This window comes from Amia ocellicauda, chromosome 4 (assembly GCF_036373705.1).
Source record: "Amia ocellicauda isolate fAmiCal2 chromosome 4, fAmiCal2.hap1, whole genome shotgun sequence".
Taxonomy (NCBI): Eukaryota; Metazoa; Chordata; class Actinopteri; order Amiiformes; family Amiidae; genus Amia; species Amia ocellicauda.
Window position 1 is genome coordinate 16,478,050 of NC_089853.1, and position 14,653 is coordinate 16,492,702.

The window sequence follows — 14,653 nt, forward strand, 5'->3', positions numbered from 1 at the left end:
TCAGTTTAAGAGCCTAACTGAGAAGTGCTGTTTACTGCATTGCACAGATTTCCAAAAGCAACTTGTATTAATTTAGAAAAGTAAAACACAACAAAGGTTACAAATGAGAGGTCACTAATCCACCCATCTCACTTGTTTAATTAATAGGTGACAGTCTATGGTTGTCTAGCTTATTCCAGACCCCCAATAAGGATCATAATACTAATCAATATACCTTGCATTTAATCATTTTTATCTCAATGGATCCCATAGGGCTCTAGAGGTAGTTGGAGTATAAACCGTATCTAGCACTGAAAATAAGCACCCATTTTGCCTCCAAAACTCCCTAACACCTGCCGGTAAGGTGGAGAAGAAAGTAACTACTGACACATTTCAAATTGATGTTGACTGGAGTTAAGTCAAGACACTGGGACCCCTTGCATTCTCTAGTTGTGCCTCAGGATTTGTAACCCGTTGAGCTAATGCAGATTCTATCAAACCAGGGTACGGTGGAGTCCTGAGACAGGGTGAGGTACTGACAGTCCACCCTTCCAAACTGGTTAATCAAACAGTAATTGACAATGTGTGTGGCCATGATTGATATCACACCACTTGTGCTCTGTGTTTCCCAGTGACCTTCTATGGCTGCAATTATTCTTGACCACAGGCAGTCTGGACCTCAGTTTGTTATCTGAAAACCCTCTCTTCCTCCAACCACACTTGGCCATTGTCAAGACATGTGGGTATTGTCATGACACATGAGCTTTAGCTTTGGTGTTGCAGTCTAGAGGACAGAATGCCACCTACTGATCCTCCAAAAATACTTACTGAACTTCCCAGTTCTCAGAGGTCTCCCATCCCCTACAGACCAGGTGGAGCCTTTGTTGAGCTTCTAAAATGTGACACAAACAGGCCTCAAGATTGCAGAACTCCTGCTTCAACTTACGTGTTAAACCTGTAGTCAGATATTTCAGTGGGGTGTAAGGAAGAGAGAGCATTTTCATTATTCCACCATTACAGTACAGGCAACCCCCTGTCTTTGTGGCCCAGCTTTTTTTTGTGCAATAGGGAAGCTTAGATGCAGGCCAGAGCCAGCTTCAGCCCTTCAATATAGGGTGTGGCTGCAGCACATTACGGGTTGCCACAACAGATTGCCCGGGCACTCTTTCTCCTGGCGAGAACAGATATTGAGTAGAGTTGTAACAACTGATATGTTTCAAGGTGCCGTTTGATTTCTCTTCCCTACAAATGCCGTCACACAATGTAACTTAAGCTGCATGTGAGTCTGTGCACTTCACTGCAAAGAGACAGAGTGAACAAAACAAAAAAACAAACAGAACCTGTCAAGCTGGTTGTGCACGGCTTTTGTTTGCACTCCACATAGCTCTCCCCTGAATACGCTGAATGTGTAATGCAGAACTTCACTGACTAACTGCTTTGTTGTCAAGTACCTTTAAAGTATTCCCTATCCCTTCCGGTGCACAGCCATGAGAACTGGGCCATGCCAATCCAGAAATAGAACTATGAAAGAATGGATTGTACTTACTTTTTTTGGCACAGTGGAATACTTAGGTGAAATGAAAGCGTCTTCTGTTTTTCCTCCATTTGATCCAGTGAAATGCCAGCCGCACACTAACCATCAAAAGGGCGCTATTAGGGAATCCTCCATCAGGTGTGACATTTAAGAATACAATCAGTGACTGGATGGTGGAAGGCAGCATTCATGGGAGGCTTCAAAAATGAAGCGGAAAAGGACCAGCTACACTGGTCAGTGTGTGTAGTTTGAGAGGAAAATAAAACGTAGACAAACTAAATGGTCAGGAAGGTTTTCTGCACTGTTGAATAACGTGTAGAGACTTCATTTATTGTAAAGCAAATACTTAGCTACTTGGATCCTGAGTAGAACCTCATTATAAAAAAAGGAACTGTTCAAGCAAACTTTCTTTTGTCTCTTGACTTAATTTCACACATCCCAGGTGCTTTCATTTTATTTTCACTTTTATATTTGCCTACATAGTAGTAGCAAACAAAAATAAAATCACCAGCACTTAAAAATAAATAAATCCTGTACCGCTTCTTAGAGGAGCCTTAGAGGAGACTCTTTTGCCCTTTTCTTATCTAACTTATCTTTTCCTGTGTACACTATTATTTAATAAAGGCCTAGACATCATACAACATTTTAGTTCCCCCTCAAATTACAACATTACAAACTTGTTCCCTATCATGTTCTTATTTAGGAGTTGTCCAAAATGGCCTGTGACAATAAAATACACTGTGACTGGGTACAAGTTGGTCATTTGTGATTTGCAGGGTGGTCAGAGTGTTGATTTTGGGCCTAATACAGGTTAAGCTGCAGTAAACGGCGAGGATCAAAGCAATCTAAACTACAAGGTGCTTTGTACAGACACTGATCCCAAAATGACACCCTCCCCCCAGGTTATGCCCTGCTCTGGCCACCCAGCTCTTTGCAGAGGCCTTCCCAACCCTCGGTGGAATATTTGATGGGGAAAGCCTTCAAAAACTCCATGCTGTTGCTCCAAAGTCCTGTAATATAAAGAACAGCCATTTGCCCACTTTTAAGCATCTCATATATTGCATTTATTATTATTATTATTATTATTATTATTATTATTATTATTATTATTATTATTATTTATTATGATTATTTATTTCTTAGCAGACGCCCTTGTCCAGGGCGACATACAAAATATAAGAGCAATACAAAGTGATTCAAGGCATAATACATTTTACAAATTCCAATTTACACAAGTGTATACGAGATATATATATAAGGTCTTACATCCTATATTGTAAAAGCTGATAAGTGCAGACAAGATGTTAAGTCACAGTCAAGGGCCAAGGGAAATTGATTTATGCCACCTGGCTTAATAGGAGCAAGAGACCCACCCAGTGCAGGTTTTTTAAAGTAGTTTTTTTTAAGGTTAAGGTTAATGAGTTACAGAAACAACCTGATGTAGTCCAGCACTTGAAGTTTATGCTAGTCATTGCTTATTTGCAGCAAATATCATGATAACATCGGTTCCCCTGCACGGAAAGTGTGCCAACATAGCGAATGCTGCTGTGTAAACCTTAATTCACCATATACTGTACTTGTATAGATATATGTAGTATAGATATATATTTATGAACTCCATCCAATTTCTCAATGATCATTTACAATTGCACAAGCTGTGGTTTTAAAAGATCTTGATCATCTGAACCGCAGTATAGATTGGAGCCACGTGTGTGTAGAAGTATGTATGAAAAACAGTGTCACAAATTTACGCAAGCACTGCTTGGCAAGGAGCACAGTCAAGAAGGCTAGATCTCTTCTCTGGTTAGTAAGGATTGTTTTGAGGATTGGGGAAAGTGATGGGGGAATGGGGCGTAGTTTGAGGCACATTCTTAGATCTGCCGTATGTGGCTTTTTCATGCTATTCTCTAGAGAGGAAGGCAACTCTAGAGAAGGCAACCGGCACAATAATAGCTGGGAGTGTCTTTTCTGCAAATGCAGTCATGCATTCAGCTGTTCAGATATGGAAAATTAAACACATATAGGGTTCATTGCCTGTATGTTTATGATAAAGAATAATCCGCTGATATTCAGTGGATTCTCCCCCGGACCAAGAATTGCTCCTGATATTATACAAATAATGGCAGCATTCTAAAGGCCGAGTTCCAGCAGATGATAACAGGTGTGAGAAGGTGAAAGAAAAAAATGTATTTAAAGCAGTACTTTACGTTCAATTGTAAGACAGAGGTTTAGAAAAAGTGGATCTAAGTCTGCACAGCAGTAAAAAAAAACATAAAAAAAACACTAAATAGTCATGCTGGTCAGTTGTCTCAAGCTTTGGAGAAACCTATTGTAAGCATGTCTGAATATACTGTGTAATGTCAGAAAATAATATGTTGCATATAAGCTATCAATTAATACATTAATAAGCTATGTATTATGAAAGACTTCACTGTCTTTAGATGATGAAGTGAGTACGTTAGAAGTCTATTAGGTCAGCATAGTCTGCCTGGGGGGGATGTACAGTAATATTCTTTCCAAACGAAAACGTTGCTATGCAATGCCTTGCGGCAGATTTCAAATATTTGATGGCATTTTTTTCTATGGATGCATATATGAACAATTATACATAAAAAACATTCATATATAGAATATATGTATGTTTATATTACCTGCTGGGGGTCAAAGCAGATTTGAGTTTTTTCTGGTCCTGATGAGTGTCGCCCCAACTAAAGAAAAGCCAATCAACTTCATATATGAGATCTAAAATTTACAATTTTTAACTTGAGAATTTATCAAATTTGGCAAAGTAAGAATATATATCTATATATATATATATATATATATATATATATATCTTAAATAACACTTCAAAATCTGTACTTTTTGACAACTTCTTAATTTGCCAAATTTGATACATTCTCAAATTAAAAATTGTAAATTTCAGATCTCATATATGAAGTTGGTTGGCTTTTCTTCAGTTGGGGTGACACTCATCAGGACCAGAAAAAAATATATAATAGTAATAGGCTTTCCCTTCTTCCAGTCCCAGTTTGAATGATTTTTATGATTATTATGAATGTCTTTATAAGGCCACATTAATGTTTTAAAAATAAAACAAGCCTCAAAGGGCATAATAATGCAGACATTATGAGGAACTTTTGGACTGTTTTCTGCTTTGTGAAATGGGGAAGGAAGCCTTTACACAAGGGTGCTACACATAGCAAAACTGTAAGAACTCGTCAGCTGAACCCATTTCACACTGCCTTGCAAGAGGCTTTTTGTGCCTTGCAGCTCTGGTTTAGATTGTTGAAGTCTGTCTAAATGCTTTTCACGCTTTTGCATTTTTAAAAGAAGCTAAGCAAGCAACCTCCAGCGAGCTGCAGCTGCAGATCAGTTCCTGCTCAATGGCAATTGCTGGGCATCACTAGGCTAGTAACTCAGGTCCTTTAAATGCAACACTTTTCCCTTACTCAACAAGATTCTGTCTACTTTTTCTCTGTTGCCCTTCCCACTCTGTGAAAGTGCAGCTATTAGAGGTCGCGGAGCTGGTGCTTGGTTTGGGAGTGTCTGCACCCTGTAAGAGGGGAACTTCCCAAATAATCTAGAATGTAAAGTGCAAACTGGTAAGAAAAGGGGTACCAAGAGCTTATTTTAGGCTTTCTCCTTCCTGTAGGATGTAGGGTGGTGTCACCATTTGCCTTTTCTGACTGTTAAAGTGTCAGTACTGCAGTGCTAATATAAAGATTCGACACACAGAAGTTTCCAGTACACATTTTGTCTTAGACCTCCAACAGCATGTGTTGAAGAAGAGGGAACATTGAATACCTGTGTTAAATCTTAATTGCCCTTCAAAGACTGAAGCTGTGCATTTTGGGACAAGTATCTGTGTCCTGCTTGTGATAATAAGTCATTGTTGTAAAGAAACCAATGAGCATTAACCATTATTAGTGGCACACTGATGCTCTGGCTCTTCTTTAGTTCCAAAGGCAGGCATAATGAAAGATAATCAGACAAAACACACACTTTTATATATATATATATATATATATATATATATATATATATATATATATATATATATATAGTAGCAGTTTTGTCAGGTAATCTTGGTTAAAGGCAGATCAGGCAGTGGAAATAACTAACTTGTGTTGAGAAAAGGCAGGGGCTATTCATAGCCCGAGCAATTAGGGGGGAAAACCTAATGAAAAGGCAGACATGAAAAGGGGGGAAGAAAAACAACAGAACTATACAATAGAACAGAACAGAACAGGGTGAACTTACAACAATTACCACATTTAAAATTTACTTTGTAAGTCTCATATTCTGCTTCCCAGCAGCCCCTGCAGAGTAGCCACTTATGAATTAGCCAGGGCGGCGCTGACTTCATGTCTCAGTTACAATATACAGTACTGTGCAGAAGTTTTAGGCAGGTGTGAAAAAATGCTGTAAACTAAGAATGCTGTAAAAAATAGACATATTAATATATTATATTTATCAATTAACTAAATGCAAAGTGAGTGAACATGAGAAAACAATCTACATCAAATCAATATTTGGTGTGACCACCCTTTGCCTTCAAAACCGCATCAATTCTTCTAGGTACACTTGCACAAAGTCAGGGATTTTGTAGGCATATAGTCAGGTGTATGATTAAACAATTATACCAAAGAGGTGCTAATGATCATCAATTTTATATGTAGTTTGAAACACAATCATTAACTGAAACAGAAACAGCTGTGTAGGAGGAATAAAACTGCGTGAGGAACAGCCAAGACAGTTTACTGTCAAAGGTCATACACCATGGCAAGACTGAGCACAGCAACAAGACACAAGGTAGTTATACTGCATCAGCATGGTCTCTCCCAGGCAGAAATTTCAAGCCAGACAGGGGTTTCCAGATGTGCTGTCCAAGTTCTTTTGAAGAAGCACAGAGAAACGGGCAACATTGAGGACCGCAGACGCAGTGGTTGGCCAAGGAAACTTACTGCAGCAGATGAAAGACACATCATGCTTACTTCCCTTCGCAATCAGAAGATGTCCAGCAGTGCAATCAGCTCAGAATTGGCAGAAAACAGTGGGACCCTGGTACACCCATCTGCTGTCCAGAGAAGTCTGGTCAGAAGTGGCCTTCATGGAAGAATTGCGGCGAAAAAGTCATGCCTCCGATGAGGCAACAAGGCCAAGCGACTCAACTATGAACGAAAACACAGGAACTGGGGTGCAGAAAAATGGCAGCAGGTGCCCTGGACTGATGAGTCAAAATGTGAAATATCTGGCTGTAGCAGAAGGCAGTTTGTTTGCCGAAGGGCTGGAGAGCGGTACACGAATGAGTGTCTGCAGGCAACAGTGAAGCATGGTGGAGGTTCCTTGTAATTTTGGGGCTGTATTTCTGCAAATGGAGTTGGGGATTTGGTCAGAATGAATGGTCTCCTCAATGCTGAGAAGTACAGGCAGATAATTATCCATCATGCAATGCCATCAGGGAGGCATCTGATTGGCCTCTAATTTATTCTGCAGCATGACAACGACCCCAAACACACAGGGAAAGTCATTAAGAACTATCTTCAGCGTAAAGAATAAGGAGTCCTGGAAGTGATGGTATGGCCCCCACAGAGCCCTGATCTCAACATCATCGAGTCTGTTTGGGATTACATGAAGAGAGAGAAGCAACTGAGGCTGCCTAAATCCACAGAAGAACTGGGGTTAGATCTCCAAGATGTTTGGGCCATTAGCACCTGTTTGGTATAATTGTTTAATCAGACACCTGACTATATGCCTACAAATCCCTGACTTTGTGCAAGTGTACCTAGAAGAATTGATTTTAAAGGCCAAAGGTGGTCACACCAAATATGGATTTGATGTAGATTTTTCTTCTGTTCACTCACTTTGCAATTAGTTAATTGATAAATATAATCTATTCACATGCCTATTTTTGAAATCATTCTTACTTTTCACACCTCCCTAAAACTTTTGCACAGTACTGTATATATTTAAAATTGGTACTTTTTTCAATAATAGTTGAGACATTTAAGCTGCATACTTTAAATATGGCCAAACAGAAGGTAGATAGACCTTGAATCCAACATCATGCTCGATGAAGAGGTCGTTATAACCAGATCTATGACATGACTTTAGGAGTTTTAAATGTGATTATAACAAAAATTAAATCTTCTTGCAAATTGATTGTCATTGTTTCTAGTTTTTCTTCCAGTAATCGACCATTAGCCTGTGTGTAATGATATATTAACTTACATTGCTATGTGACCAGAAGGTTTGAAAGCACATGGTTTATGGGGAAATTAACTGAGTCTGGTGACTGTGCTGAACATTTTTAAATAATGTATTTATACTGTTAACTGCCCCTTAATATAAAGCATAACCAACCACGAGTAAATTACTCCTAACTAACTTTTAATATATTTTACACAGATAAAACTGATAGGGAACACTGTCTTAATGATGAACGAATATGTGCGTGTGTGGGTCTGTGTGTGTATTTTGAATTACTCAAATTACATAAACACACTACAGTTTTTAATTGTGGCCACTATGTTAATTTTGATTGTTAGAAATAAAGTATTTAAAGTGAAACCTCAAATTCTCAAATCAACTGGGACACTGGCATAAGAACACATCTTTTGTCTTATTTAATAAGTTGTGCACTTTTATGGTATTGTCTTATTCAATTTCATCCACCAGATGTCACTGTAATATAATTAATTGGCATTCGGTCTCACACAATATCTATTTTCTCGTTTTTCCTCTTAATTATAAGCATAATTATTCATCTGGCCACAACGCTTTTATTAAGAATACCTTTTGAAAGATTTTAAGCTTACCCTGCCTCTTCATATATTGATATAAGTTTAAGATTTCAAGATAAACATACTGAAGTCAGTTTAGTTTTTGTATTATTGTAGAAGGTCAGTTCAAGTGGATTTAATTTAAGATTAAATATTTACTGTTTTTAATGTAATCATTTGTGTGATTTTAAATCTATTTTTCTCTTTAATTGTAGGTCTCAAGTGTGTTGTCAGATTGTAAGTATATATATATTTTAATTTAAAATATTTTATTCTACATAATTTCAGGATTGCTATGTTTTTTTAAAGGCCTTTGCTTTGCCTGCCGTTTCCTCTTGTGTAAAACCTTATGCTTCATTGTGCAAGGATCCGCAGATTAAGCATTCACAAACACTGTATTTACATGATATCATCAACTGAGACCGAGATAAATGTATGTTTTCCATCTTTGGTTAAGTTCAAGGAAGAAAGCTTTTCTTGAATGGCATGACTAAAATGGTGTGAAGCTCTAATATGGGGCTACAGATATGACCTGATATCAGGTATCCAATCTCATTTGAGTGCCTCCATCTGTACCAATACTTGGGACTCAAGGGAGACATTTACAGTTTTTGTGTATGCTGTGTTTGGACTTATTTGTAGACATTGCAGACCAAAGATCCCCATGCAACATCATTTAAAGAAAATCAACGGATGTTCAATTTAATCAAGCTTAAATAACGCCAAACCAAAAGTTTGAACATTTGTACTTTTTCCTTTGAAACTTGTCAATCAGGATTAACCACTAGTGCAACTTTGGGCAGCTGCATGCATTGGTTTATTTGGCATGAGTAGAAATAAATGTCAGACCCAAATGTGTACTTACCTCTGTAAGATAATGAATCCTATTTTCAAAAGTGTATCAACCACTACACAGTGAAAATCAAAAACTATTCACCCATCATCTTCAGAGACCTTATTTCAATTTTTCATATTACCAGTGGCTTGAGAGTGGGGGTGTCTATTTACTACTTGGCCACCATGCTGGGACAATATTTTGAGAAACACTTGCTGCAGCATTGCAACTGGCTAATGTATCATTTATTTTTTTGATAAAATATAACGGGCTGTTTAATTTCCTGATGGAATGCTTGACAGATTGATTAAATAACTATTATTATTACTATTGTTGTTTTTGTGGTTGTCTTATTTCTTTCTTTCTTTGCATCTGTATTTGTAGGTAATTTCAGTAGTCCAATAAACTACACCATTGAAACAACAACAATTACATTTCAGTTTAATGATCCTGAGTGTCAAATTAGAAATGTGTCTGGAATGCCATCTGGTCCCAATATTTCATCCTCTACAACGAATATTATCAGTGGCCTATCTCCGGGAAACACATATGAAGTGACGCTGAATTGCTCTTGCAGCTTAAATGTAACAACAAGTAAGTGTGCTTTCATGTTATTGTCAGTTTGTGCAGTGTGGTTGTTTTGTAACATGTCACCTGTATACTGACTTGTCCACTAGATGGCGATGCTTCTAATTATTTATGTTTCCCTTTCAGACTTCAATCCATGCAGTGTCTGAGGTCTTCTAAAGACTCAGTTTTGTACTTGGTTCAAACTAAGTGGTGATAGGCTCTCTTTTTATTCTAGGAGGTAAATGTGCCATATTGAAAAGATTGGTCAGTGACTCACAATCTGCTTCCTGTGTCTTCAAAATAGGGATGGGCACCAGTATTGAAATATTCTAATATTCGTAGGAATGTTATTATCTGATTACTTCTGAAAGTAGTGGAATTTTGGGATATAAAAAAGTGTAGGTGCATTTAAAAAAAAGAAAAACCTTTGTCTTAATTAAAAATGAAAATAAGCTATCCGTGTAACATTATCCTTAGGGTTAACATTTGAAATCCCACCACCCCCCGCTGTCACACCCTCATAAACTAAGGTGACCATACGTCACCCTAGTGCCAGCGGTACTAGACCATACAGATTTTAATGAAACAATCTGGTGTCCCAACAATTCTCTGAAAGATTCAAATTTCCCTTGTTTAGACTCACTTAACACTGTTACAACATTACAGTTAGACAGGGCATGTTTTTATGTGATCGATCGCATGAAGAAGTGAACGTTTTAATTATATTGCTAAACCCTGATTACCGGTAACTGTATGTACTATGGTAATGCCCGTGTAGACAGGTTTCTGGATGACAGTACAAACAAAGGACACTGAGTTTACAGCGACATGAATTTGACAACTGACAGGCAGGTGTGTCATTAAATGTCCCGACTGCAGAAATAAATCACTACCTTAAAAAAAATGCGATTAATACAATCACGTTGACGGGAGAACTTTGCATGTTTTTACACAAATCCCATACTAAATACAAGTTGATGCAGCACACGGTGTCAGGGATATGTGATTATTTTATTCAGCAACACTTACGGTAATCGATTAAGCTTATGCAGAGTTTACCCAGGAAAAAATGCTAGCACTGAAATTGTGAAAAACAGTTTGCGTAACTTATGGATGTGTTAGTTGTTAAGAATAAGTTCTACCAAGTTGGTTACAATCAACACGTATAGGCTGTAACTCATACTGACATGCCATCAAATATAGCTACACAGGACAGCAACACAAACATGTATTTTTAATAAAATGACTGTTGATTTTCGACTCCCTTTCTTGCACGCACAGAGCCTGGTGTCATCGGGAATCTGACTGTCACTGATGTCACAACATCGTCTGTGTCTCTCAACTGGACAAAACCACAGGGAAACAGCTCTTTCTTTAGAGTAGAAGTGCTGGAGACTGGTACAATAACGAATACAACTGAAACCTTCATTATCATGACTGGTCTGACTTCTGGGGGAAAATACACATTCAGAGTTACTGCAGTGGCCTCAGATAATTCAACTGAAGGAGCTGCTGTTAATGTATTTTGCTACACAAGTAAGACTTCGATCCCTAAACTGTTTCAGGCTTCAAAAGGCTTTTATTTCCAGAACCTGATCATACTTTGTGGTGATGGATCTTGTTTCAAATCCAGTAGTTAAATGATCCAACTTGAAAAGACTTTGCTCAGTCACATATTCTTCCTGTGACTTTAAAGGACCTAGTATAAAGTGTATAGCTAATCGAATTGGCTCAGACATACTGTATGTACTGGCAATAAATTAACACATCATAGTGTATTTGCCATCTTACAGAGCACATGGTCTGTTGAACCTTTCATTAGTATTGTTTTCATTTCTATGTGTAAAACACAGCTCTGCTCCTTTTCAGCATCTCACTGTACCATGATTAGACCTGAAGAAATACAGGCTTCCTACGTTTCAGTGACACAAAGACTATTTAAATAACACTAAAATGACTGTTGATTTTCGACTCCCTTTCTTGCACGCACAGAGCCTGGTGTCATCGGGAATCTGACTGTCACTGATGTCACAACATCGTCTGTGTCTCTCAACTGGACAAAACCACAGGGAAACAGCTCTTTCTTTAGAGTAGAAGTGCTGGAGACTGGTACAATAACGAATACAACTGAAACCTTCATTATCATGACTGGTCTGACTTCTGGGGGAAAATACACATTCAGAGTTACTGCAGTGGCCTCAGATAATTCAACTGAAGGAGCTGCTGTTAATGTATTTTGCTACACAAGTAAGACTTCGATCCCTAAACTGTTTCAGGCTTCAAAAGGCTTTTATTTCCAGAACCTGATCATACTTTGTGGTGATGGATCTTGTTTCAAATCCAGTAGTTAAATGATCCAACTTGAAAAGACTTTGCTCAGTCACATATTCTTCCTGTGACTTTAAAGGACCTAGTATAAAGTGTATAGCTAATCGAATTGGCTCAGACATACTGTATGTACTGGCAATAAATTAACACATCATAGTGTATTTGCCATCTTACAGAGCACATGGTCTGTTGAACCTTTCATTAGTATTGTTTTCATTTCTATGTGTAAAACACAGCTCTGCTCCTTTTCAGCATCTCACTGTACCATGATTAGACCTGAAGAAATACAGGCTTCCTACGTTTCAGTGACACAAAGACTATTTAAATAACACTAAAATGACTGTTGATTTTCGACTCCCTTTCTTGCACGCACAGAGCCTGGTGTCATCGGGAATCTGACTGTCACTGATGTCACAACATCGTCTGTGTCTCTCAACTGGACAAAACCACAGGGAAACAGCTCTTTCTTTAGAGTAGAAGTGCTGGAGACTGGTACAATAACGAATACAACTGAAACCTTCATTATCATGACTGGTCTGACTTCTGGGGGAAAATACAAATTCAGAGTTACTGCAGTGGCCTCAGATAATTCAACTGAAGGAGCTGCTGTTAATGTATTTTGCTATACAAGTAAGACTTCGATCCCTAAACTGTTTCAGGCTTCAAAAGGCTTTTATTTCCAGAACCTGATCATACTTTGTGGTGATGGATCTTGTTTCAAATCCAGTAGTTAAATGATCCAACTTGAAAAGACTTTGCTCAGTCACATATTCTTCCTGTGACTTTAAAGGACCTAGTATAAAGTGTATAGCTAATCGAATTGGCTCAGACATACTGTATGTACTGGCAATAAATTAACACATCATAGTGTATTTGCCATCTTACAGAGCACATGGTCTGTTGAACCTTTCATTAGTATTGTTTTCATTTCTATGTGTAAAACACAGCTCTGCTCCTTTTCAGCATCTCACTGTACCATGATTAGACCTGAAGAAATACAGGCTTCCTACGTTTCAGTGACACAAAGACTATTTAAATAACACTAAAATGACTGTTGATTTTCGACTCCCTTTCTTGCACGCACAGAGCCTGGTGTCATCGGGAATCTGACTGTCACTGATGTCACAACATCGTCTGTGTCTCTCAACTGGACAAAACCACAGGGAAACAGCTCTTTCTTTAGAGTAGAAGTGCTGGAGACTGGTACAATAACGAATACAACTGAAACCTTCATTATCATGACTGGTCTGACTTCTGGGGGAAAATACAAATTCAGAGTTACTGCAGTGGCCTCAGATAATTCAACTGAAGGAGCTGCTGTTAATGTATTTTGCTATACAAGTAAGACTTCGATCCCTAAACTGTTTCAGGCTTCAAAAGGCTTTTATTTCCAGAACCTGATCATACTTTGTGGTGATGGATCTTGTTTCAAATCCAGTAGTTAAATGATCCAACTTGAAAAGACTTTGCTCAGTCACATATTCTTCCTGTGACTTTAAAGGACCTAGTATAAAGTGTATAGCTAATCGAATTGGCTCAGACATACTGTATGTACTGGCAATAAATTAACACATCATAGTGTATTTGCCATCTTACAGAGCACATGGTCTGTTGAACCTTTCATTAGTATTGTTTTCATTTCTATGTGTAAAACACAGCTCTGCTCCTTTTCAGCATCTCACTGTACCATGATTAGACCTGAAGAAATACAGGCTTCCTACGTTTCAGTGACACAAAGACTATTTAAATAACACTAAAATGACTGTTGATTTTTAACTCCCTTTCTTGCACGCACAGAGCCTGGTGTCATCGGGAATCTGACTGTCACTGATGTCACAACATCGTCTGTGTCTCTCAACTGGACAAAACCACAGGGAAACAGCTCTTTCTTTAGAGTAGAAGTGCTGGAGACTGGTACAATAACGAATACAACTGAAACCTTCATTATCATGACTGGTCTGACTTCTGGGGGAAAATACAAATTCAGAGTTACTGCAGTGGCCTCAGATAATTCAACTGAAGGAGCTGCTGTTAATGTATCTTGCTACACAAGTAAGTCTTCAATCATTATATTGAGACTTCTGAATATCACTGCACATCTTCTCTTTTTTAAAGGTGCATATAGTCTTGTATTGAGGAAATACACATTCAGAGTTCGTTTTTGTAGATAATGCAACTGAAGGAACTACTGATACTTTTCTGTATACAAGTCGTCTATTGTCACAATGGCTGGGACCTCCACTAAATTGTGTGTATGAGAATTTGTACTTGACATGTTCTTGTCCCCTTGGTTTAATGTGTCATGTTCTTTTGACTTTCTTTTCTCATGTTTACTTGCAGTTTATTCAAATAGATTTTACATATTTTATTTTTAACGGTTTGAGATTTTGTTTCTCTCAATTCCTTTGGTATTTCATCAGATGTTTTCTTCTTCAGAACTGTGACATTTACACTTTGTTTTTTCTTCACGTTTCTAAAAGTTTATTTATTTTATTTGATACATTTAGAAGAATACACTCATTAGAATGTAGTTTCTATATGATTTGTTTATTAATTTATATATATAATGTGGGGCAAAAAAGAAGGTTATATTTTTTCCTCATCTACATTTCTAGGATTTAG

The 14,653-nt window shown here is 37.9% G+C and overlaps 1 protein-coding gene across 1 annotated transcript in view; it reads left to right on the forward strand.

Moving 5' to 3' along the window:
- LOC136747478 (receptor-type tyrosine-protein phosphatase eta) overlaps nucleotides 1-14,653 on the forward strand; it is an 88,928-nt gene that overhangs the window by 24,342 nt on the left and 49,933 nt on the right. Inside the window, exons 2-8 of the mRNA XM_066700309.1 lie at nucleotides 8,514-8,535; nucleotides 9,518-9,727; nucleotides 10,985-11,239; nucleotides 11,696-11,950; nucleotides 12,407-12,661; nucleotides 13,118-13,372; nucleotides 13,829-14,083. Coding sequence (XP_066556406.1) covers nucleotides 8,514-8,535; nucleotides 9,518-9,727; nucleotides 10,985-11,239; nucleotides 11,696-11,950; nucleotides 12,407-12,661; nucleotides 13,118-13,372; nucleotides 13,829-14,083 — 1,507 coding nt within the window. The remainder of the gene's footprint in view (nucleotides 1-8,513; nucleotides 8,536-9,517; nucleotides 9,728-10,984; nucleotides 11,240-11,695; nucleotides 11,951-12,406; nucleotides 12,662-13,117; nucleotides 13,373-13,828; nucleotides 14,084-14,653) is intronic.